The sequence below is a fragment of the Desmodus rotundus genome, chromosome 12 (assembly GCF_022682495.2).
Source record: "Desmodus rotundus isolate HL8 chromosome 12, HLdesRot8A.1, whole genome shotgun sequence".
NCBI classification, from domain to species: Eukaryota; Metazoa; Chordata; class Mammalia; order Chiroptera; family Phyllostomidae; genus Desmodus; species Desmodus rotundus.
The window spans coordinates 39,685,180-39,710,407 of NC_071398.1; the positions used below are offsets into that span (position 1 = coordinate 39,685,180).

The window sequence follows — 25,228 nt, forward strand, 5'->3', positions numbered from 1 at the left end:
CTCCGCCTACATCGTTTGTCTCAGAGAAGGAATCTGGGTGGAGAAAGAGGTTTGGTGCAGAAGGTGGGGACACAGGGAAGGTGCCTAGGTGTGGAAGGAGGAGTCTGGAGCCGGACCTTTGACCTCCACCTGCTGTGGATGACATTGGCAAGTCCCTTCCCTCTGGAGGCCAAGGTGTCCTCACTAACAAAGTCAACCCAGGACCCCTGAGCTGCCTATCTGAAGCTCTGCCTGGATTCTGAAAAGAAGCAAAACCAGAAAGGTCCTCTTGGTAAACTCCAAGCACTCAAGTTCAAAGAAAACATTTAGGAGAGGCCCTGCTCATTTAATACCTATGGGTTCTTAGCGTACACACAGTTCGAACAGGTAGAGGACCTTTGTTTCCAAGGCAGAGAACTGCCAGGTTGAAGGCTTTCTAGAGTAGGAAGGAGTCCACTATGTATCTCCAAAGCAACTACAGATAAGAAAATGTTCTGGTTTCACCCTGGACGGGTGGCTCAGTAGGTTAGGATATCACCCCGTACACCAAAAGGTTGCAGGTTCAATCCCCAGTCAGGTCAAGTACAGGAGGCAACCAGTCAATGTTTCTCACATCAATGTTTTCCCCTCCCTCCCTTCCACTCTCTTTAAAATCAACAGGAACATATCCTTGGGTGAGGATTTTAAAAATAAAAACAACCATTCTGGTCTTGACATTGGACAGACCTGGGATCGAATTTTGACTCTTGCTGGTTCTGTGCTATCTTAGTGAATTAATAAGCCTCTCTGAGCCCGTTTCCTTCTCTGAGGACCATCCCTAACATGTCACATGTCTCCTGGAGAGCAAATGATGGAACAGGTGGAAAGGCCAAAGAATGAATTTCCTAAACTGTTACTATTACTGTTTTATATATAGTGTAACATTATAACTATTCTCATATTAATGTTATTTGTTGTTATTATTCTCTATCTGTGGATCCAACCATTGAATGACATCTTCATCTGGAATATCCAACAGGCATCTCAGATTTAACATGTCCAAACCCTAACTCCTGGTTCCCTTCCGAAACCTGCTCCTCCACACCCCGGGAACGAGCAAGCCCCAACCTTCCAGGCACTCAGTCACTTTCTCCCTCGCCCTGTGGCATCCAATCTGTCAACAAATTCAGTCAGTTCTACTTTCAGAATATATCCAGAATCTCACTTCTCCCTACTCCTCTGCCCCCCCGGCTTGCTGCAGTCACCCTCCTCTTCAGCCTGAATTAATGCAGTGGCTCCTCACTGGGCTCCCTGACCCAGCCCCAACCCTTATTCTCTTCCCCACAGAGAAGCCCTGAGAATGGGTCAGATCGCATCCCTTCTGCACTCAGAACCCTCTTGTGGGTCCTCCTACAGAGTGAAAACCGGAGTCCTCACCTGGCCCAAGGACCTGTGATCTGCCTCTTGTTGCCTCGGTAACCTTGTCTCCTCCTTATTCTCTCCACCCCAACCACACAAATCTCTGGGTTGTTTCTCTAAAATGCTAGGCATACTCCCACCTCAGGGCCTTTGCACTGGCTATTCCCCCAACTTGGAATTTTCTTCCCTCAGATGTCCCTGTGGCTCACTCCTTCACTTCTGCTTACATGTCATCTTATGAGAGAAGCCTTCCCTTCCCACCTTATATTAAATAGCAAGAGCCTCACCCCCTTACCCCGCCTCATTGCCTTGTTTTCTTGGTCACCTTCCAACACACCCCATCATTTACTGATTTATTATCGGGCTCCCCACTGGCTTGTCAGCTCCATGAGGACAGGGATTTTGTTCACTGTTGTGTCCCCAGCACCTAGGACAGTGTGGGACCCATTATAGGTGGAGATAATAAGAATACTCATCAGGCCCTGGCTGGTGTGGCTCAGTGGATTGAGCACCAGCCTGCAAACCAAAGGGTCACTGGTTTGATTCCCAGTCAGGGCACATGCCTGGGTTTCCGGCCAGGTCCCAGTAGGGGGCACGTGAGAGGCAACCACACATGGATGTTTCTCTCTCTTTATCCCTCCCTTCCCCTCTCTCTAAAAATAAATAAATGAAATCTTTAAAAAAATAAGTAATCACAGGTGGGAGACACTGGCTTAGAGGTAATGGGGAGGGGTGGTGAAAAGGCAGACAGGCTGATGTCAGAATCTGGACTTGACTATAATTTAGCCCCGAGCTCGTAGGCGAGGGACTTAGCTTCTGCACCTGCAAAATGAGGGAACAAGCCTTACCTCCCAGCAGGGATGCTGGGGCTACTAAGACTCGTGCCAAAGCACCAGGCACCGTGCCTGGAGTGTGCTTGGAAGCATTTCCCCTTCTTTCCCTGAGCGTCGCCAACCCTTAGGATGTTGGTGGCCACACACAGCTTCCAGCCCAGGCCTTCTCACACCCTCCGTGAGCCTCTTGCCTTCAAGTGTGTGGACGCCAGGGAGAGGTGACAGCTGAGGGGCCGACAGGGAGGGAGGAGGAACACACGCTCTGGGGCGTTTGTACACAAACAAGTGCACGACAGTGACCAGAGCTGGAGGAACAGCGGCCCTGTGTCCGAGAAAGGGTCGTCACGGTGCAAACGCTCTCTCCTTATGGAGAAAAAGCCACGGGGTGCCAGCTCAGAAGAGACCTTACTGAAGGGTTCGAGCAGAACGAGGAGGCGTCCTGAAGGACCAGCTCCGCTCCCTCCTGGTCACGCAGGGTGTTCCGCAGCTGGTTAGCGCCCCGGGTGGGAAACTCTACCTTCCCCCGACAGAAATCGGCCATTTTGAACACCCTGCCCCCAGGGCCCGCCCTCGGCTACGGCCTGTGGCTCCCGTCCTTGGGAGGAAGAGCCTGGACTTGAGCGTCAGAAGGTCTGGGTTCAAATGACAGCTATCACTCAACTGCTACGTAAAACTTACTTGTTTTCTCACCTGCTACATGGTACCTGGCTGTTGGAAAGATCAAATGCAGTAACAAGCCCAGCAAATTGTCCAGCACTGGCACTCAGTAAATACAAGTTCACAGTCACATCTTGGAGGTTAGGTGCTACCATCAGCTCACAGCGACAAAGCTTATGTGTGGGCAGATAAATCCCTGAAAATCCCCAACTGCCCAGAAAGTCTGAAAATATTAATATTATGATATTCACAGACCACACTGGAGACCCACACGTCTCCTAAGTTCAAAACATCACCATGTCTGTGGCTGCTCACCGGATGAGGCAGCCAGCTTGGGCCTCTGGTGGGGTGCACAGAAAAGCACGTGAGTGAGCACTTCCAGCAAGACTCCCACGATCAAGGCCCTGAGTGGACAGAGATCTCTGGCTCCCACCTTCCCTAGCCTCAGGGCTGTTGCTTGCTGGGGGGCTGGCTGATAAAGGCTCCCAGGATGCTTTTGGTTTGGGCTATGAGAATTGGCTTGAATTAGAGTGAGCTTGCCGGGCGGGGGGGGGGGGGGGGGGGGCGCGTTTCGGTCTCCACACCTGATCACCTTTCAAGGCAGCGGCCAGGATCACACTGGGTCCTAGGACCAAGGAAGGTCTTTTTTCCCTCCGGAAACTAACTGAGGTCTCCCTGACAGAGATCTGGGGCTAGAGTCAAAGGTCTCACTGCCCTCATGCCCCCTTGGTTTGTCCCTTCTGGGAACAAGAGCTTCTATGGTGGCACCACCCTGACGCCTGCCTAGGAGGGGCAGAGAGGAGCGCAGGCCATGTGGCTTTGAGGAGGCACGGAGATAAGGGTATTTGTCTGATTTATCCGGAGTGTGAGCATTGGGTCAGAGAGCCAAGACACCCGACTCTGCATGTAGACAGCGCTGGGAGATGGTCTTCCCCACACACTTTATTTGTTGATGCAGACACTCCCCACTCTCAGCCAGCAGCACGCATGGGTGGGCCTTAGACTGTGGCCCCAGCAGAGGGGAAGTTGCAGGACCCAGCTCTGCAAAGTCCAAAAAAGCAGCTGGGGGATGAACTCTTGGGAAAGGAGAGTCTTAACTTCAAGGTGTCTAGGATATGGGGTGGAGAGGGACTCAGAAGTCCAAGATGATGGCTGGGGTGGGGGGCAGCCCCTGGGGAAAGCCCAGAAATCTTCAAGACAGCATTGCCTGGGAAGAAAGCTGTATGTTGAAGTTTCCACCATTTTTATCTCCAACCTTGGTATTCACTCCTCCCCACACCTCTGAGCCTGTGACCCCAGTCCTGGGGTCAGGTAACACCACCAGAGCTTTGTCCCTCCAGCCAAGGGTGGCAGCATCAGCTTCCAGCTCGGCTCCAGTCCCTGGGCTGCCTCACTGTCCTCCCTCTGTCAGCCTCATCCCTTGCCAGTGCAGCCAGCCCCCCACACTCAATTCCTTCTGCTGCAGTGCTAGGAGTGGTTTATTTCCCTGGCTGGGCCTCACTTAACAGATGTCTAAAGGGCATCTTGGGTCTTACACTAGGCTCCTGATAGTCCCCATAAGCCCATCCGCGCATCTTAATAAACGACACCATCATCCACCCACAGCTTGGCCCACAAAGTTAGTGTCGTTCTGGATTCCTCCCTCCCTCTCCCTGCCACCCACTCTACCCTTAGTTCCTCCGCCCACACCCTGCCTCTGGCCTGGACTCCCCTCCCGGGAACACCACCTTGACTGGGCCCATCAGCATGTCTTGTCCCCTTGCTGTCTCTCTCATGCCTTCCAATCCATTCTGCACACCACAGCTGAGTGATGTCTTAAATAGGAACTTCGGATCCCGTCATCCCCCCTCATAAAACTGTCCTATGGCTCCCCATTGCCCTGAGACCAAAACCCAAACCCTATCTGGGGCCCATGGGCCCTGGGTGACCTAGCTCCTGCCCGACCCGGCCCTACTTCCTCTCCATACTCAGTTGGGGTCACAATGACTAGCTTTTGGACCTTTCCATTAAAACGAGCTGTTCCCATCTCAGGGACCTTGTTCCCTCTGCCGGGAGCCCATGTCCCGCAGCTCTTCCCTCCACCAGTTCCTTCTCAATCTTTGTGTAGCTTCTTAGATGACTGGCTGACTTTACTCTCAGTCCCTACAGACACATCAGTCCCACAAGATTAGGGAACCACGTCTGCCTGAGTTCCTGTTCACCTGGTGCCTTCACCAGTGCCTGGCACACAGTAGGTACTCAATAAATAATTGTTGAATGCACAACAAAGAAGAGCCTGCCTGGGGACCCCAGGGGAAGGGAAGCAGAGGTCTCTGAGGACACAGTGTCCAGGGCCCCTCATGTGGATGCGCCCCAAGCCTAGGGCCCCGTCAGGGCATTTTGCTGCTGTGGCTGAGAACCCGGCCTCAGGTCAGAGGGACATGCTGGTGAGATTGTCCTGGCTCAGCAGTCCCTTCCGGCCTACACCAGCCCCGTGCCCACTGCCCCCAGCACCCCCACTGCCCCCACAGTACTCATGCAGCCTGTGCCGCAGTGTGACGAGGGCTGAGCCCAGGCAGGCACCGTTGGGCGCGTGGGGCCCACCGGGCAGCTGGAGCAGCAGTGTGGCCACACCAGCCATGCCGTCCTCCGTGGGCTCAAGGGTGATAGGCCCAGCCCGCAGGCCGGCAGTGCTGGCGGGGATGGCTGGTGGGCAGCAGCCTCCTCCCACAGGTCCCCAGGGCCCGCCTGCCCCTGTCAGCAGCAGGGGTGCCAAGAAAGGCTCAGAGCGACGGAAGGTAGGTGGAGGGAGTCCAGCCGGCTTCCAGACAGGGACTGGAGCAGCAGGGTCAGGTGGGAAGCAGACAGTGACCTTGGCAAAGGGGCGGCTGGCCATCTTGGTCATCTCTTGCAGGTGCCGGCGCTGCTCCTGCCGCTGGTCCAGGGCCTGCTTGGCCTTCCAGAGGAGCACGCAGAGTGAGAGGAAGAGGAAGAAGCAGGAGAAGAAGACAGAGAAGAAGACAAACAGGTCAATGTGGGCCTGGTCCTGCCGGAAGAAGAGCAGTCCCTGTGAGTCGGCCGAGCCATTGGCGCCGGGCCCACTGGGGTCTCCGACGCCCAGCAGCAGCAGGTAGAAGCGGCTGGACTTGAGGGCGTGGTGCTCGTGGGGATAAGTGATGACCAGACGGTCTCGCACACTGCGAACCACCAGCACTGCCGATGGCTCCGTCACCGTCACGTAGGTGATCAGACCCCGTGGCCACACTTCCCGCACCCGTGGCTCCACTGTAGTAGCCGGTCCACTCCCAGTCCCCAGCCCCCCCAGATCCCCAGCCCCCCGGGGCCCACCATCGGCAGGGGGCGGGGGCGGGGGTGGGGGTGGGGGGGGCTGGATATGCACTGTGTGGATGCCCGTGTCGGGGGCCACGCGGACCACAAAGGTGTCGTAGGAGGTGGAGACATAGAGGTCCACGGCACCAAAGGTCACATCCAGTGTCAGGCGGATGTCCACATTGGTGAATTTGGGCTGCACGCCAAAGAGGACGGTGCGGCCAGGGCCCAGGGCCCGGCGCTTGGGCTCATGGAAGCAGTTGGTCTGGGAGGTCGGGTCCAGGCAGCACTCCTGCTCCACAGAGATGAGGCGGTAGCACTGCTGCCCGCCCAGCGGGCTCCCGTGGAATGACTCCCGGCACTTGGCGCACTGCGGGCAGGGGAGGGTGGAGGCAGCCATCAGGGCTGAGCTCACGCCCAGCGCTCCTCCAGGCAGGACTCACATTCTCTGTCTATTGGTAAGTAGCCAAGGCCCTGATCCCCCTGGTGCCCCAGCAACCTCCTGTGACCCCCTGCACCTCCTTGACATAGTGTGGGTGCTGCCAGGACCCTACACCCCAGCCCTGCTATCCCTGGTGTCACCCCCATGACCATAGCACCCTGATGCCGAGGTCTCTGGAACTCTGAGGCACAGCAATGAAGAGCTCTGCTGAACCCTGGCTCCACCTCCTCACTAGCTGTGTGGCCTTGAGCTGGTGACTGAACCTCACTGAACTTGAGATTCCTCCTCTGTACACAGGCAGTAAACATGGCCGGCTCACAGACTGCTGAAATCACAGGCGCAGCACAAGGTGGCCAGCCCCGCTGTTTCTGGGCTGTGTTAAGATACATCCTACCTCAGGGCCTTTGCACTGGCGGGCCCTCTACCTGGATCACTCTCCACCTGTCCTTGCCTTCCCCCTCCTGCCCCCCGCCTTCTGCTTGTCTGGCATCCTCACTTCCATCAGGCTGTTCCTCAAACATCACCTTCTCACTGAGATCTTCCTTGGCCACAGTATCCACTATTTTCACTCCCCGGCACTTCTCAGCCCTCCTCTCTGCTTATTTTCCCTCCTTACTGCTCATCACTACCACACTGTGTATCTGATTTATTCACTTGTTTGCTGCTGGACTGCTCCACGAGAATGTAAATTCCCTGAGAACGTACATTTGGCCTGTTTTGTTCCCTACTGTGTTCCGGTGCCTTGCCCAGGGCCTGCTATAGAGCAGGCGCTCGGTCAGTGAGTGCTCAACAAGTGGATGGATCACAGCTTTCCAGGTGCCGCAGCCCAGCGGAAACCACTCGGGCTCTAGGGTCAGACCAGAGTTGGTGCGGGCTACAAACCCAACTGGCTGTCTGACCTGGGACAGGACATGGGACGTCCGAGCCTCTCACCCAGAATGTTTCCTCTTACGTCTGCACCTGACCAAGGCCCCACACAGCCCTGACGAGCCTTCCACACAAGTGCTGTCTCCACAGCATAGTGCCAGCTCGGTGGCAGGCAGTCCCCACAAACTAGCTCCTACTGCTGCGCCATTAGAACCTACAGAAACCGCTGCTTCAGAGCTGCCACAGAGCTGCTGGAGGAGAAGGGCTGGATTACTCTCTGGGCCTTCTTTCTTTTTTTTTGCAAAGGCCAACAGACCTTTGATTATGCATCAAGAAAGACATAATTCTGCTCAAGGATCGAAATGTCAGGAGTCAGTAAGGCTTGTGAAGCTCTGTTGCCATTTTGGTTGGAGTTGTATCTTTGCAGATATGATGCTTCTGTAAATGGGTGGGGGAGACTGAGGCAAGCAAGGGGTTTTCTCTCTCCTCTGAACTAGGGAGAAAAGGCCAGTGGGTGGGGTGGTGGGAGCTGTACTCCAAGGAGGGAGCACGGAATATCCCTTCTGTGGGGGGTGAGCTTGCTACCTGGCAGCCAACCAGGAGCCCCTTGGCCAAAGAGGAGGGAGATGGACTCAAGAGGAATTTGAATACAGGTATTAGTAATGATATGAGATCCCCCATTAGCCCAAGATCATCAGGTGGGAAGTGCCAGTTGGAGGAAAACCTGCCTGAGAATGAAGCCAACACAGAGGAAAGCAGAGTCAGGATGCAGGGAATGATATATTCCTGATGGCTTTGTGTGAGCACCTGGATCTAGCCATTCCTGAAGGTAAATCCAGACCTCAGTTTTGAAAGCCAATACATTTTCTTTCTTGCCTAAGCTACTATGAGATGTGTTTTCTGCCACTTGCAACCTTTAAGTTGTGACTATCTGTAATGGAGTCTGTCTCCTCACCAGCCTGAAGGAGCCCCCTAAGAGGCTCATTTCTGGGTCCTCAGCATCACTGCCCAGGGCCTGAAACCAACAAGGGCTCAGAAACAGTCTGTCAGGCTGACCTTAGTCCCATGACCACGGAGTTCAAAACCACAGTGTCAAAAAAACAGAAACAAAAACAAAACCATAATGTCTGCAGCTCAGAAACAATCTATCAGGCTGACCTTGATCCCATGACTATAGAGTTCAAAACCACAGTGTTGTGTGGCGTCGGTGGTATCGTGGTGAACATAGCTGCCTTTCAAAACCACAGTGCTGGTCCTGCCTGGGCCTGGCTGCCTCCTCCCAGCCCTGACCCCTGGGGCTGTGGGGCCCTTGGCCCATAACTCGCTTCTCCAGCCGCACCTGATACTTGTAGCAGTCTCGGCGGTCACTGGGGGAGCTCCCCTGGCAGGTGCCCGTCTCTGTGTTGTTCTGACACGGGCAGCCTGTCCCATCCTGCTCGTTACATGTATCCGCGTGGCCATTACACTGGCATCTGAGGAGGGGAGGCGGACAGGGGTTACATTGCTCTCGTGACCCACAGGAGCGCTGGCTGGACGCTGCATGTGAGCTCCAATCCAGGCCAGAAGGGAGAAGAGGCTCTCAGAGGTCCAGCCCCTTACCCAAGGCCACAGGGCCAGTAAGTGGCAGAGTCAGGACCAGAACCTAGCTTGGACTGACCATTCAGAAGGAAGGGGTAGAATGGGCTGGGTATCTCGAGGCCTTTCCCTCAGCAGCCCTCTCTTTGCCCTCTGGTCCATCGGGGCTGCTCTGTAGCCTGCCATTCAGCACCGCCTCTGAGGTTGGGGTCCCCCATCTGAATCCAGCCCTTCCCTCCACCCCTGCCCTGGCCTGGTGGCTCCCTGGGGATTGCACCTTCTCCTGACCCAGGGCGGAGGACTGGGGGGCAGAGTCTGGCTCCCAGAGCTACGCCAGGTGAGCAGGGCAAAGGGCCTGGGCCCCCTCCACTTACTTGGTGCACTTCCCATCCAGGAGGAAGTAGCCGTGGAGGCAGCTCTCACATTTGTCCCCATAGCTGTTGTTCCGGCAGTTCACACACACAGCCTCGTCTTCACTAGGACCCTCTGTCACCCAGTTTTCAATCTGGCCAGGGAAGAACAGGATGATCACGAAAAGGCACGGACCAGCCCCCTGCTCCCTCAGAGCCAGGAGTTCAAGACCCCAGCCCATCACCTCCTCTGGATCCAGCGAGTACTTCTCTGGCTCCCTCCTGGCCATTTCAAGCTCCTTCTTGGAGACACAGACGTGGCTGTTGCCTCGACAGAAGGTGTGGCAGGGCCGGCAGGTCCCACCCCCCACGGCAGAACCCACGAACAGCGGGAGGCACTGCTCACAGTGGCTGCCCTGGAAACGGGGGGGACAAGGCAGTCAGAGGGGCTGGAGAACCATGGGATGGGGGGCACAAGAGTGGGATGTCACAGGTTCTGAGAGCCCCACGAAAGGGTAGCAGGCTCGGCACTTGGCTTGGGCAATCCCAGCCTACCTGTGATTCACCCCTCTGCCTTCACTTGCATACCTTCAGTGATGCGGGGGGGCTCATGTCCTTACAGCCCAAGTTACTGGTTCAGAAAGCCCTCCCCCTAAACTACCCCAAATCCCCCTCTACGTGACCACCCTCCCTGGCCCAGCACCGACTCTGTCCACTATTCCACAGCAGCCCCTCTTGAATCAAACCCAGACAGTGTCCCCAAGGCCTTCTCACACCTCTCTGGGACAGGGTCATGCCATCTCCTCCCGCCCCGTGCATGCTTTATTGGAACTTGAACGAGGCTCAAGATGCCTGAACGTGGGCTGAAGGCAAGGAAGGGCCGGGTCCCGGGGTCGGGGTCTGAGGCCTGGGCGGCCACCTTGGTGTAGTTGCGGCAGAGCAGGCAGTGGTCGCGGGCCCCCACACCAGCACACTCGCTGTGGCGGTTGCAGCGACACTCTGTGGAGCAGTTGCGTCCAACGAAACCAAAGTGGCAGCGGCAGTGGTCGGGCTCCACACAGGAGCCGTTCACGCAGCCCTGGGCGCACACGGGGCGGCAGAGCCCTGTCATGCTGCGGGGGTGGGAAGGGGGTCAGGGCAGTGGACACGCCCACCATACACCATCCTCTTTTGCTCTGCTCCATCACCTTCCCCGCTCTAGGAGCCAGCCCCCGGCCCCCTCCTCTGAGGGTGCCCCATCAAACTCACAGCTTTGCCCCTCCACGACCTAGCCCTCCTGCCACACGCCCCCTGGGTCAGCCCCACCACCATCATGCCTTGGACTATTTCCTTCTGTCCTACTCTGGTCCATGCCTCATCTTTTACTGCTCCCCCCCGATGCTCCCACCCCGTGTCTGCCCGCTCCCTCGGCCCACCCCAGGCCCCAGTCTGCTGCAGCCTCACTTGTCCATGGTGTAGCCTGTCTTGCAGCTGCACTTGTAACCGTGGGGCTGGTCATGGCAGTTCTGTGTCTCGTTGCAGTCATGGTGCCCGTTTGCACACTCGTCCTCAGGAGGGCAGGACAGGAAGGCCCAGGAGGCGCCAGGATGCCCACACGTCAGCCCTGGCACGACACAGGGCTTCACTGGGGGTCTCTGCATCACCCACTGACCCAGGCCCCTGCTCCTACTTCCTGAGCTCCACCTCTGAGGCAGCCCTTAGCACCCCTCCAAGCTGTGAGCCAGCCCCTCACCCCATCTCCGAGCCCTTCTCACCATCACGGGGGCCACTGAGTCCACCCTCCAAGCAGCGGCCGCCTCCATCCTGGCCTCTCCAGGCACACCAGCCACAGTGGGGGCGCCGCAGGCACAGGGCACACTGGGTTGCCTGAGCACAGCCCAGGGAGCAGCTCTCGGGTCCCCGGAGCAGCCGCCCGCAGCCTCCAGCCATACATCGCAGGGGCAGGTACGAGGGGCTCAGACACTGTCCGGGGGAGGGGAGATGCAGATTCACTGGGTCAAAGAAGCACAGCCTGGGTATCTTCCCAACCACACCCTCTTCTCAGAGGTCTTACCCGCCCCAGCCACAGCTGGTAGACCACAGTGGACACCAGCTGGGGTCATCACATTGTCCCCCTCAAGCATCTATAACTGAGACTAGCAACATCCTTGAAACCAGATTATGTAGACCAGGGTTGGCAGGGCCATTTGGTGAGCAAATGGCATTGATGAAGAAGAGAGGAAGCAGGAAGAGGGTGGAGGCAGAAGGAAGCAGAGATGAGAGCCACACCCCCAACACAGGAGGAGAGGTGACTTTCCAGTTCCATCTCCAGTCCCTGGTGACACCTGGCTGCACTCTCCACCCCGGCTTCCACGAAGTGCCACTGAGTTGGTGTAATGAGGCCCCTTCACCCACCTGGCTTGGGGCACAGCTGCCTCGTACAAGCAAAGGCAGGCAATGGTTCCAGATGGAGACAAAAACTAGCATCAGGAGGGGGTTGCAAGTCACAGTCACTTAGGAAAAATGGGGACCTGGCTGCTGGGGCAATAGGATGCTCCCCTGCTAGTCTGGGAAGCTGAGGAGTCCATGGTTAGGGGCTGAGCAGCAGGTCACACACCACCACTTGTCATGTCCCGGGACCCAGACAAGGTGCGCAGTGAGGGTCGGGCACTTGGGGACTAACCTCAATGTATACGAGCATTTCACTTATGGCTCAGGCCTTACGTACAGTATGAGAGGAGAGACATTAGTCTGGGCTGGCCGGCAGCACTTAGGAAAAAGCAAAGCCACCATGCAGTCCTGAAACAGAAAGCCTGACGCTGTGGCCGGAGCTTTGAGCCTGTGGAGGGTTATGGCTGGCGGTGAGCTGAGCCTTGCCCAACTGCCAACTTCTCTGCCAGGCTAGGCCACCAGATCTAAGTTTAGTGCACCCACGGCAGAGAGCAGACCAATCTGGGAGGAGGCGGAGAGAAGCCTGAGGCCCCAGTCTGCCCAGCGCTGTCTGCTGTGACCTCCCTAATGGCCAAACGCGATGCTGTCCAACACTGTAACTGCATTTCCTGTGTTCCTGGCAGGGACTTATGAATGTGAAGTTCTGAGAGCAGTATCCACCCTCATCCGTTGGCATATGCCCACAGCCTAGCAAAGTGCCTGGACAGAAGGGAGGTGCGCAGTAAAGAATGTGGTGAAGGGAAAAAGAGGAGGAAAGAAGTCAGCCAGGAAAGGGAGCACCCTCTTGCCTGCGCCAGGCTCTGAGGCCAAAGCTATTGAAACAAGAAATGCTGGATGGTTGGAACACAGCTGCCCTTGAGCCAAATCATAATAAGTCTGGCCTGTACACCTGTTATGTTTGATCTGTGCAGTGGTGACTTTTAAAAACCTGAGCCAAGCCCTGGCTGGTGTGGCTCAATAGACTAAGTGCTGGCCTGTGAACCAAAGGGTCACAGGTTCAATTCCTAGTCAGGGCACATGCCTGGGTTGTAGGCCAGGTCCCTGGTTGGGGTACACAAGAGGCAACCACACATTTGCTTCTCTCTCTCTTTCTCCCTCCCTTCCTCTCTCTAAAAATAAATAAATAAAATCTTTAAAATAAATGCTGGTGTGGCTCAGTGGATTGAGTGCCAGTCTGCAAACCAGAGTCACCAGTTCGATTCTTAGTCAGGGCCCATGCCTGGGTTATAGGCCAGGTTCCCCAGTGCTGGGTGCTTGAGAGGCAGCCACACATTGATGTTTCTCTCCCTTTCTTTCTCTCTCCCTTCCCCTCTGTCTAAAAATTAATTAATTAATTAATTAATTAAAAAACAAAAAACCCGAGCCAACACTTTTAAGTAGATTTCAGAAAAACCAGAAGGAAGATCTGGCGGAAAGTCCTCTCACATTCACACAGACTCAACTCTGTGCTCTCCACCACTTCCTGCTGCCGCACCTGGAGCCGCCCAGAGCGCCTGGCAGGCGCAGAGGGGCTGGGGGAGCAGCACGCGCTCTCTGGTCCCTGGAGCATCCACAAAGGCAAATAATGGCCACCTCAGGAATATTGGGGGTAACTTCTATCACCAGACAGACCCCCAGGCTTGGGGAGGAGAGGTCTCTGCTTGTTGCAGACTGACGCTGTAGGGCCACACTGAGAGCCGCCTCGGGGACACGCACTCCCCCGCCGTGTGCAGGGATCCTCCAGGCGTGTCCCAGAAAGTGGGTGGAACCTGGGGCGTCGCTGAGTTTTTACTTAATGGCAGGCTCTGCTCCATGCTCTCAATACGTCCTCCCACTTAGTCTGTGCAACCCGCCTACGGGATGGTGTGGCGCAGCACAAGAAAACACTTGGTTTTTGTCCCTGATCCCTGCCACCAAGCTACTGAAATGCTTTAAACTTCCTGAGTGATGAGACTGTCCTTTGTTATTCACAAGGGGCCCCTTTCTCCCTAGATTTTATGCTACCGAGGTGACTTGCACAGGGGTCACCAGAAAGACCAGGTGATTAGAGGGGTTAACTTTTAGCCCCACCCACTAACCTGGAGGCAGGGTTGACAACTGACCTCTATAAAAACTCAAGGCTGTGCCCAGAGAGGGTGTGGAACTCCACACGCCCCCCTTATCTGGCCCCATTCATCTCTTCCACTGGGCTCTTCCTAAGTTGTGTCCTTTATAATAAACTGGTATTAGTAGGTAAACGTTTCTCTGAGTTCTGTGAGTCACTCTAGCAAATTCTCAAACCTGCAGAAGGGGTGGTGGGGACGGGATTTATGGCTGGCTGGTCGGAGGTGCCGCGGACCCAGCTTTGGGCCTGGTGTCTGAGGCGGGGGCAGTCTTTCCGGACCGAGCCCTTGCACTGGTGGGATATGATGCTAACTCCAGGTAGAGAGTGTCAGAAGCGAACTGAATTGTTGGACACCCAGGTTGTGTCTGGAGAATCGGTGAATTGGTTACTGGTATTGGAAACACCTCAGATGTGGGGTCTGTTGATACAACTTCTATTTGAACAAAGACGGTTGCCGTGGTGAGTAGTCACACCTCAGCTGGGTCTTGCACAACAAAGATATGGATGGGGAGTGGACATCAATGGGAATTGGAGCCCAGAGAGCTGGCCCAGTGATGCTGCTTCCGGGTGTGACAACGAGAAGTGAATCTTCCTTGTCTCCCCCTGAGGTGGGGCTGGGGAATAAATGCCTTCGTCGCCTGTCACTGGGACACCTAAATTGTGCCAGAGTAGAGGCACCTTATGAACGGGCTTTCTGAGAACACGTCTGAGCAGTCCAGGGGCAGGATGTCCAAGGCAGGTACAGTGCCTCCCAGACCTTCCAGGACCACCTCTCCAGCCCACAGCCGCAGAGGAGGTGTGGCTCTGAGCTGCCACGTTGGAACCACGTGCCCCTGGCTGTCTCCCTGGACCAAGGTTGGACTCCCTGGACCAACTCCTGAGTTAAGCTGAAGTCCCTTTGAGAATGTCAGCAAACCAAGGAACAGAGAGGACCGTGGTCTCTGGAATTAGAAAGCCACCTGGACTGAGGGTCAGGGCTGCCATCTGAGGCCACGTGTGCTGATGATTGAGCCGAGAGAAACCGGAGGACAGAGATGCACAGGGAGCAGCTGAGCTCAGAGACCATGTGGCCCGAGAGCCACGGAGCAGCAGTAGTTCCTGTCCTTATATCCCATCAAATACCCCCAGTTCCTTCTAATAAAACCAGCTCAAGCGTGTTTCTGTTTCTTAAAAGCAAAAGTTCCAAATGCAGAGAGAGAGGTAGAGGAGGGAGGTGGAAGGGTTTGGGAGGGAGAGGGGATGGGACGGGGCAGGGAGAGCGTGAGTGAGAGCTGGAGGGAGACTAAGGGGGCAAGGAGGGAAGGGAGAGATGCTGGGAAGAGAGAAGAGAGAGTGGGGGTAAGGGGAAAGCGTGATGGTGAGGCCAGAGCAAGGAAGATGGGGCAGGAAGGAGGGCAGGACAGAGGAGGAACGGAGGAGAGTCAGTGCGGGGTGGAGAGGAAAGGGCCTGGGAGCCCTGGCAGAAAGCAGTACCTGCTGGAGACTGCTGCTCCAGACACAGTGCTGCCAGCCCCCATCTGCGCCCTTGGAGTCCAGACAGGAGGTGCAGTTGAGCAGGAGGTGACAGGGAGTGGGGCAGGGCAGTGGGGGAGATGATTCCACCGGCATCGGGGACACGTTCAGCAAAGAGTGGCTGAAACATGTCCAGTCATAGGTGGGCTGTACTGACAGGATGCGGCGGGTCTCCCCTAGGGTTGGGGCAGAGTGATTAACCCCTGGTCCACGCCCCCAGCCCTCCTCCCTCAGACCCAGGAGTCCAGGCCCCCAGCCCCTCCTCCCTCAGACCCAGGAGTCCAGGCCCCCAGCCCCTCCTCCCTCAGACCCAGGAGTCCAGGCCCCCAAAGTGCCCTCTCAGAGACCAAGCCTCAGTGCACACCTGTCCGCTTGAACTGTCGCGTCCACATGCACTTGCCCTCCCTGGTGCACTGCTCGCAGTCGGCAGCCCCGCAGGCAGCCTCTGAGCAGTTCCCTGCCCAGAAGACCTCCCGCTGATTGATCCGACAGTCATTCTCCAAGGTGCAGGACCCGTTGCGCCCGATGCAGGCACCCTCGGGACAGTTGGTGCACCACTTACAGCGGGGGGCAGAGGCCTGCTGGTGGGGACAGGCTCCATGGGGCTCAGGGTCCCCAGCATCCCTCTGGGCACAGCTCCTCCCACCCAGTCACAGCTGCAGAGCATGGTTGCTCCGGAGCCCGCCCCCCCATTCACCTCTCCATCTCCAGGCTGCAGGGTCCTCGGATGGCGGGCCAGGCACTCACTGCAGGTCCGGAGACGCCGACATTCCTCAGGAGAGCGAGGCATTGGGGAGCAGGGGAGAGCTCCACAGCCCAGCCTGGGGAGGCACGAGGCCTTGGCTCATCATGCCCAGCCAGGCCCCATCCTTCCTCCTCCCATCCTGGCCTCTTCCTGGTGCCTCCTGGATATCATCCTGCAGGGCCCCGTGTGTGTCCCATGCTGCACTCAGCATAGGACTCACCAAGCTGCTCCTTCTCCATCCCACTTGCTACGGTCCCATGTCTACCTGCCGCCCAGGCCAGAGGGATGGTCCAGTGGCCATCCCTCACATCCTCCTGCCCCTCTGCCACCAAGGCTTTCTGTCTCCTGAGTTTCTCTGGCCACCCCCTCCTACCCATCTCTGCAGCCTCTTGTCCAGCTCAGGCCTCTTCCCCTCACCCTGGCCTCCTGTCTAGTCTTTACCTGCAGCCTTCCCTCCCTCAAAACAGCCTCTAGGGCTCCTTCTGCCCAGGGCTGCCTCTGCCACCTCCTGCACAAGCCCTTGTGGCTCCCTGTCACTCACAGTGGAGGTCCACAATCCTTTACCCAAACTCCCCGGAAGCAATGTGCTTCAGAACTTTCTAGATTTTAGAAAAGCAATGTGTGTACCAACTGTTACATAACACCCCTGTGGAGGCTGGGGGAGCACCCCATAAATCCAACCCTTTAAAATTTCTGCAGTGAAGGCGGTGGCACATTTCATTGGGCACATAAAGCTGAATGAGTCTGTGCTAAACCCACGCCAGCACTTTCAGTTTCCCCAACGTTCAGCTTCTCGAACCACAGGGGAGGGGTCTGTGGACCCAGGCGGGGCCCAGCACCTTGGCCAAGCACCGGAAGTCCTTTCCGAGCCGACCCACCCAACTTCCCAGTTTCATTTTCCCCAGGCTCAGGTGGTCTTTCAAATATGCCAGGCACAGCCCCACTTCTGAACCTTCACTGGTGTCCAGTCCCCTGGCCATTTAGAGCACAGTGCAGACCCAGCTCCCCCAGGAAGCCTTCTGGGATGGCTCTCCAACCCACACTCAGGGCTTCACCCTCAGGGCCCCCAGCCCGCCCCTGCCCATGAAGAGCTGCCCATTTCCCCACATGAGCTGGTATCCCAGCCTGGCCTAGCACAGAAGCCCCTTCAGCAAGCACCAGTGCCACCCTCCCCTGAGCTGTCAGTCACCACGGTTACCTGTGGGCCTGGTCCCCAGACCAGCAGGCCCCATGGCACCAGGTGCAGGCCCCAGACTGGTTGCAAGCTTCAGGCGAGGACAGCAGGCGACAGGGGTCAGGGGGCAGGGTCAAGGCCAGCAGGCGGCCCAGGGCCACTCCCCCAAAGCCCCCTGAAATATACAGCCGGCTGCCCACCGCCGCCACAGCATGGGCCACAGACTCCTCCATGGGGGATCCCACAGAGGCCTGGCCTAGGGAAAGAGAGAGCAGCGATCAGGAAGAAAAGTGGCAGGAGGCTGGGGAAGAGACCCACACAAAGATTCTAATCAGAGAGGGAACGGAGCAAGCAGTGAGAGTCTGAAGAGAGGCAGACACAGCAGGACAGGGGAGACAGATAAAACCAGACAGGGCTGGGGAACCAGGCAGACAGCAAAACGAGAGGGAAAGAGACACAAAGAGAAAAAAAAGGAACAGGGAGTGAAATGGCGACGGGAGATAAATGTTGCAGTGCAGCCCTAAGAGTTGTTTCTTTTCTTCTTGTCACACAAGGGCCTGACGGAAGCTCTGACTGCCAGGCACCCTTTTCAAAGAGGCATGTGCGTCAGGGGAGGCTGTCTGGGATGGACGCACTGCAGCAAGGACGGGGAAGAGCCCGCTGCCTCCCCCGCTGGGGCTCCTTTGATTTACAGAACTTGGTTGATTTCAGTACTGACCATTTGGGCTACTTGTTTTCTCTTCCTACGCTTTAAATTCCTGCTCTTACATTTTAAATTCACCAATAATGAGTGAGCCAGCAGAAACCCTAGGATCTCAATAAAAGCAGAAAAATAAATTTTTCTAAGGGGAAAAAAGTAAAGGAGGGCGTTCCCCTGGGTGTTTAGGAAACAGGAGCTGTGCTGGAGCATCTGAGGGGAGCCAAGTATGCCTAATGAGGGGGAGCGCCAAGACAAGGGCTCCCAGGGACAGCAAAGGACTTACCGGTGAGGTCAGGCAGGAGCCAAGTGTTGCAGTTGACCTGGTAGAGCAGCACCTCGCTGCTGAACTCATCAGGGTCTGAGCGCCCCCCCAGAACCACCATGGTGTCCCCCAGCAGGGCCGAGGCGTGGAAAAATCGTGGGTGGGGCTGTTGGGGAGACAGGTGGCAGAATGGCCCGTCAGAGCCCACAGTCCTCTGCTCACTCTCTCAGCCCACCGGCCACCCCGAATCCCCCTAACCTGAGCCCCCACCAGCCTATCCCATCCAAACCTTCCTCAGACCTCACTTCTCTCCTCCAGGAAAACTCCCTCACTCCTCAGCAGCCCCAGAGCCACCTTCCTTTCCTGAACTCCCACACCCTGTGCTACCACTCCCTAGCAACCTAGCCCAGACTGCTGGAGATGCATCCCACAAATGTGTGTGACCTCGCCAGCTGGGCTGGGGACATCTGGGGTGAGGCCTGGGTCTCTTACTTCCTCCTCCCTCACAGTCCAGCCCCAGGAAAGGCTTGGAAATATGTCAATGGACAGAAAACGCAATTGTCCCTAACCAGCACATCCAGGGTTACACGGTCTCCCACACACCCACTGGTCTCCTTTGGCCTTGAAGGCAGGAAGTGTAAGGAGGCTCAGTCCCCCAGTTCCAGATGGGGAGGCCAGGAAGGGGAGGGGCCTGCCAGGGCTGCACCAAGAGTGGCAAGGAGCTGGGGCAGAACCGTGGCCTCTGAACTCCTGGTCTAGGAGTCTTTCCTATGAGCCAGGGATGGCAGATGAGGAGACACAGGATGCCACAGCTCAGTTCCGGGGACTGGGAAGGAGGGGGAGTAGGAGTCCAGGGTTGAGCTAGTCCCTGGGTCATTGGGATGGGGAGGCCCCTTCTCTCCCACCCTTTACCTCCATCTGTCTAGACCTCCTTTCCTGACCTTTGCCCCCTGAGAAGGGGCCAGCAGGCTCCAGGTGCGGTCAGGACAGTGCAGGGAGTAGAGCTCAGAGGACGGAGCCGCCAGTTCCACGTGGAAGCGGAAACCCCCAAATACGTAGAGGGAGTCGGTGGCCTCGTGGTACACGGCAGAATGACCATACAGACCTGGTGGGGGTCAGGGGAGGGTGAGAACAGAGGCTGGCGAAGGCCTGGTGATCAGGAAGACAACCCCCTACGCTGCTGCCTTCCTGAGCTCCCCTTTTCATGACCACGACAACTCCTCAGGCCCTGAGGCCACAGACGTAGGAGACCCTCTCAACCCTCCCTCTCCCGTGAGTTAAAAGGATAACCATCAGAGTCTGGGAAAGAGGAGAGGGAGACTGAGGTGGCCAGAATGTCCTGGGGAGGGTGACCCAAGAATGCAGAAGGAGACATAGAGAATGGAGAATACCTGGGGGGACAGTGATCTAGGCCCTGGGGGAGGGAGACACTGGACAGGAGGAGGGCAGCTTACCATGGAGTCAAGGGGAGGGGTGCTAAATAGAGAAACTGAACTTCTCATTCTCGAGGTGGTACCCTGAGACTCTTGGTAGGGGTCAGGAGGAAGACAAGAAGATAGCAAGATATGAAGTTGGGGGGTGGGCAGTGACCACAGAGAATGGAAGCGAATAGAGTTTACACAAAGCTCTGGATGGCCAAAGGCGCTGTGCTCTCCTGTCCCTAGACCCACCTGTGGGGGGCGTCCCGCTCTGAGCGCCGGATACCCAGGTGCCAGTTGCCAGCTGGTACTCAAAAAGCTGCTGGTTGAAGCCATTCTCAGGGGAGTAGCCGCCTACCAGAAGCAGAGACAGGCCTCGGCGGGCAGTGAGGGTGTGGCCAGCGACAGCAGGCAGTTCCACAGTCTGAGGGTTGGAGAGCATAGGTCACAGGAGGCCAGAAGTCAGGGGTCATCTTGAGGGTAGAAGCGAGACTCAGAATTCCCCACACTCTTCTTGAACCGCTAAGGGGACAGTGAGCTGCCCGGGGCTGGTCAGACCGCAGGCCCTCTGACTAGCCCCGGTCCCAGCAGGCGTGCAGTAGACCTCTTGCTATTTCTGCCTCTGAGTGTCACTTCTTCAGCTAGGAGCTGCCTGTGTTCCCTTGGGAAGCCCTTGCCCTCTGCCCTCACTCTGGCTGCAGGGGGCTGACTACCTGCTCCACAGGCTGTATCCCAGCCTGGCCGACCAGGGCATCATATCCCCTTAGCCAGAATACAGTGTGACCCAGGGTGGCCAATGAAATTCAATTCTGGGACTTGTACTGGAGCCCAGGGAGTAAGCCATGTTCTCTGGGGACAAAGCGGCAGGAGCTCCCCGGTCATCTTTGCCAGAGCCCGGTTATGGGGCCTGGGGGTGGGGAGAGATGCTCACCTTCTCCTGCCGCCACTGCAGCGTAGTCAGGTTGAGGACCCAGAAGTCTCGGGCAATGCCCCAAGCCGTGAGCCCCCCCAGAAGGTACATGGCACCACGGCCAGAGGGCACATAGGCAGCTGCATGGAAGGAGCGGGGTGAGGGGCCTGGGCCCCCGTCCTCAGCTCCTGCCAGCATCTGAGTCCACCGCCACTCACTCACTGAGTACCTGGGACCAATGCAAAAAAGCAGCCTCACTGTCCAGTCATCCCAGTATTCCAGCATCCCGAGTGACCTTCAGCGGGTATCCCAGAATCCTAGCATCCTCTGGAGTGACCTTCCGAAGATAGTCACCTTACCATCCCCTGGGGTGGCACCACCCATTTAAATAAGTGTCCACCCCTGAGGTGAGCTGCCTGTGACAAGTGTCACAGTGTCCTTTGGAGGTGTCCTTTCTCTGCACCCCCAAGAGGACTCAGGTGACAGACATCTCAGCATCCCCTGAGGTGAACTTCTCTCATTCAAGTAGCCCACCTCCACAGGGCAGTTCTCACCTGTACAGGTTTCCCAGCAGCCCCTGGGGAAGGCCCAGGCCCCCAAACATCCACAGGGTGGCATCAGGTCCCTCCACCATGGTATGCCCCAGGCGGTGCAGGAAGCGGCTAGCAGTGTCCTAAGGGTGGGGGTGGGGACATAAGGGGTCAGGCTAGGGTCACGACAAAGTGTCAGGCTGAGCACAGGTCTGGGGGGTGGTCCCAGAAGTGGAGGAAGGAGAAGGATCCAGGCTGTGGGGCACCTCCCCAGATACTAGGCCGCCACAACTCACAGGTGAAAGGCGGCTGTCCATGAGGGTCTCCCAGACCAGCTGCCCACCATCCAGCTTTGTGGCACAGTTGGGGCCCCCAAAGCCCTCGGCACAGATGCACACACCCAGGCTCTGGGGGACAGCAGGAGGATGCTCGACAGGAGCCCTGAGCACCACCCCATCCCACCTAGCTTGACCCATAGCACCCGTACCTGGTTGCAGGTACCTGCCCCACTGTGGGCATTACAGTTTTCAGGACATAGAGCCATGCGGCAGTGTGGGCCAGCCCAGCCCTGGGGACAGCGGCAGAGTCCAGCACCTGTGGCCACATCCTGGGACACACACTCCTGGGGAACAGGACAGCTCCCAGGGCCCCCTGACCCACAGCGGGCGGAGCTCACTGAAGCGTTGAAGCCCCAGGACGAGGAGCCATTGGCCTCCCAGTGCAGCACGAGCAGCCCTGTTGGGAGAGAGGGCAGAAGCGGGTAGCACAGCCAAGTCCAGACACTACTCCACCCCCAGGTTTTGAGAAAAACCCGTGTCATTGGGCAGGGAAGCAAGGCACCCAATCATCTATAATCACTGTATGCCCTCCCCCTTGTCCAGCCCATCAAGTTCCAATGGGTTTTTCTTTTTCCCCAATGGTTTTGAAGCCTAAATTTCTCTCATGTTCACTCGCGGCTGGCCACTTCCTCAGTAGTCTAGCCTGGCCACCAGCACCATCCCCCACTGGTCTTCCTGGCTCCCGTACACTCTGCCCTTCACAGCATCCTATGTGGTCCTTCAAAAACATGAACCTGATCCTGTCACTCACAAGCTCCAAACCTTCCAGGACTTGTTACTGTTCTGTAAAACCAAGTCTCCTTAGAAAGAGTTCTAGGATGGGAGGGTGGGAATTAATGATATGTAAAAAATGTCTCAATAAAGTTTTATAAAGTAAAAAAGGCCTTGCAAGCTTTCTGACCTCATCACCTCCCCCTCTCAGGCTCTCTGGCTCCAGCGCCAGGCCCCCTTCCTGCTTCTCAGGGCCTGGACACCTGCATATCCTCCGCCTGGAGGAGTCCCCCTTGCCCACACTGCCCCCTAGAGGCCTCAAGTGAAACTGCACCTGTGCACAGAAGCACTTCAGTACTATACCCAGATAGGCCAGGCTCTCTCCTCCATTTCCTTTTATCCCTCACTATGCTGACTATACTTTGTTCGATGTCACATGCACATGCACACGTGCACGCACGCGCACACACACATACACACACGATGAATCCATGAAGGCGGTGCCTGTGCTGCACCCCTAGTGTCTAGCACAGGCTCAGCTCACCACAGGTGCTCAGTAAACACTTGGTGAGTGGAAGGGAACGAGGGCCCATCGGTTCTGTGCTCACTGCGAGGGCTCTGCAGGGGCCAACTACAGCCCCGCTCTCTCCCCCAGCCTTCGAGCTGCAACTGCCATGGGCAACAAATTATTTCTAGCCCATCTCCGTCAACATCAGCTGGGTTTCACAGCCCTGCAGATGAGTCCCGGTTATGGGGCTGTGCCCCCAATTGTGACAGTCAGCCAAACGCCCTGAGGACATAATTAGCCCTGGTAGAGAACCCCAGCCTGAGGAGACACTCAGGGGCCCTTACACCAGCCCTTCTGTGTATCCCAAAGACATGTCCCTCTTGGTCCTTCTCTCCAGAGGCAGCCCAGTAATAGTCTATTTGCCTCTCAGCTGAAGAAACTGAGACCCAGAGGTGGCAAGGGATTGCCTCACCCAGCAAGTCAGTGGCAGAGCTGGGTCTTAAGCCCACCTTGGTCAGCAAGCTGCAGGGGAGCAAGGGACACACAGCCCAGGACAGAGGTCCCACCTCCCCAGTCCCCATACCAGACAGGGCCTGCACAGTGAGGGGCCTGTCCCGCCGCTGGCCGCAGAAGGCAGCAATGAGGCTACGGTCCGACTGCACCACACCGGTGTCCAGGAAGCGTGGGAAGCCATCAAAGGCCAGCACGTAGCTCAGCTAGAGGAGTGCAGAGCTGAGGGTTAGGGGATGCTGAGGATGACAAAGAGGGGCACTCGGGGTCTGGGAGGAGGAGTTCAAGAGGAGAGAACAAGCTGAGACAGGGAAATGGGCTGCTTGCACCTCCTGGGCAGACAGTCAAACTGTGGCCTGGAGGCCACCAGTCCCCCTCCTGTGTCGACAGCGGACATGGCTAATCAATCAGGTACTCTCCCCTGGAGCCTCTTTCTCAATACACAGCTCCTGGAAGCCACTGCCATCGGTCAGAGCCAGCACGCGGAATAAGTGTTTACTGTGCCTGGGCTGAGCAAGAGGAGTTTGAGGGTCTAGGGACTGGAGACTTGGAGTCCAGGAAACGGTAGGTGACCTGGCAAATGGGAGGGTCTGTGGTCTTAGAAATGAAGGACTGGGGTCACAGGAACAGAGTTTAAAAGATGAAAACATGAGAACACTGGGGTCAGGGTCTAAGGACTGAGACTGGGAGGGGAGGCACGGGTCCGAACTCTAGCGCCCTAGGAGCTCACCGTGCAGGGGGTGCTGCTGTCGGGGGAGAAGGTGAGCGTGAGTGGCGGACACTGGGTCCCAGGAGCACAGGGCTGCAGCACCTCGGTGGCCGAGACAACCCACACACAATACAATAGGCCTGGCCCAGCTCTCGCTGCCCCACCACTTGGAGGCAGCAGCCCCCCAACCGGTCGTGAGCCCAGTGCCACTGAGGACACATTGGTGAGGAGGGCGCGACCCCCACACTCCCGGAAGCAGGAGCCACCGGCCCTGGGAGACAGAGGAAAGCCAGTGTCAGACCATTCCTGCCCCATCCCACATCACCGGGACCCCTACCCCACCTGTCTGGCCCCTGGCTCACCGGGGGTCCCCATAGTAGCCAGGGGAGCAGAACTGGCAGTGGGCACCCTCAGTGTGGTCCTGGCAGAAGCAGAGCCCGCTGAGGTTGTCACAGTGGCCGCGGCGTGGGTCCCCGTGCTCATTGCACTGGCAGGGTCGGCAGCCGCCTGAGCCCGTGGCATTGCCAAAGCTGCCGGGTCGGCACCGCTCACAGTGCTCCCCCCAGGTCCAGTCTGTGGAAGCCCCGGTAGGCAGGACGCAGAGTCAGGGGCGAGGGTGGGAAGGGGCCTGCCCAACTGGCTCAGCTGATCCCTGACCTCACCTGGCTGCTTCAAAGGAGGGTAACCAGGGCCGACTTGGGAGACTAGCAAGGCCCAAGAGAGGGGACTGAGGCTGCCAAAGAGGTGGGTGCCACTGAAGCCTGTCTGGGGTCAGGAGCAAGCAATGGGGCAGGGGGACCCAGAGCTGGGTGAGGAGACACGGAAGCCCATGCAGAGAAAAGGAAACCGGAACCCCGAGGAGGCTCCCTCGAGGCCAGTCCAGGGGCGCCTGGGAGGAGGGCCGCTCACCCTGGCACTCATCGCAGAAGCCAGGCCCCCGTTTGCGACAGTGGCTGTGGAAGTTGCAGCCACAGTCTCGGGAGCAGCGGGGAGCAGGGGGTCCCGGAGCAGGCGTGGGTGGGGGCAGATCGGACGTCCAGCCCAGGTCACACACGCAGGTGAAGTCAGGGTGGCCACTGCACACACCATGGCCGCAGTCCTCCAGGCACCTGAGGGGCCGCGGCAGGGGTAGGGGAAGGGCTGGGAAGGCCCACACTCCCCAAGGCATCCCTGTCACCCCACTCCGCTCCATCATCTCCATGGCAACACCATGGCAAGCTACTGCCCACTGGTCTAGGACTACATGGGTGGCCCTGTCTCCAAGGTAACCCCATCACG

General features: G+C 57.3%; 1 protein-coding gene across 6 annotated transcripts in view; it reads right to left on the reverse strand.

Annotated features, from left to right (window-relative positions):
• Positions 1-3,774: 3,774 nt before the first annotated feature.
• Positions 3,775-25,228, reverse strand: part of MEGF8 (multiple EGF like domains 8) — a 40,242-nt gene continuing 18,788 nt past the window's right edge. For 4 of the 6 annotated variants that reach the window (XM_053915089.1, XM_053915088.2, XM_053915086.2 and 1 more), the window contains 22 exons: positions 24,860-25,059; positions 24,313-24,523; positions 23,972-24,221; positions 23,315-23,447; positions 21,662-21,909; positions 21,471-21,581; positions 21,199-21,317; positions 20,666-20,873; positions 19,987-20,158; positions 19,258-19,421; positions 18,338-18,482; positions 17,379-17,610; positions 16,133-16,256; positions 15,800-16,016; positions 15,397-15,611; positions 11,165-11,372; positions 10,854-11,013; positions 10,330-10,522; positions 9,656-9,826; positions 9,435-9,565; positions 8,825-8,957; positions 3,775-6,546 (listed from right to left, as the gene is read on the reverse strand). In XM_053915089.1, coding sequence (XP_053771064.1) covers positions 5,278-6,546; positions 8,825-8,957; positions 9,435-9,565; positions 9,656-9,826; positions 10,330-10,522; positions 10,854-11,013; positions 11,165-11,372; positions 15,397-15,611; positions 15,800-16,016; positions 16,133-16,256; positions 17,379-17,610; positions 18,338-18,482; positions 19,258-19,421; positions 19,987-20,158; positions 20,666-20,873; positions 21,199-21,317; positions 21,471-21,581; positions 21,662-21,909; positions 23,315-23,447; positions 23,972-24,221; positions 24,313-24,523; positions 24,860-25,059 — 5,014 coding nt within the window. In that variant the 3' untranslated portion in view covers positions 3,775-5,277. The remainder of the gene's footprint in view (positions 6,547-8,824; positions 8,958-9,434; positions 9,566-9,655; positions 9,827-10,329; positions 10,523-10,853; positions 11,014-11,164; positions 11,373-15,396; positions 15,612-15,799; positions 16,017-16,132; positions 16,257-17,378; positions 17,611-18,337; positions 18,483-19,257; positions 19,422-19,986; positions 20,159-20,665; positions 20,874-21,198; positions 21,318-21,470; positions 21,582-21,661; positions 21,910-23,314; positions 23,448-23,971; positions 24,222-24,312; positions 24,524-24,859; positions 25,060-25,228) is intronic. The other 2 variants (XM_053915091.1, XM_053915087.2) reach the window with 1 other exon arrangement.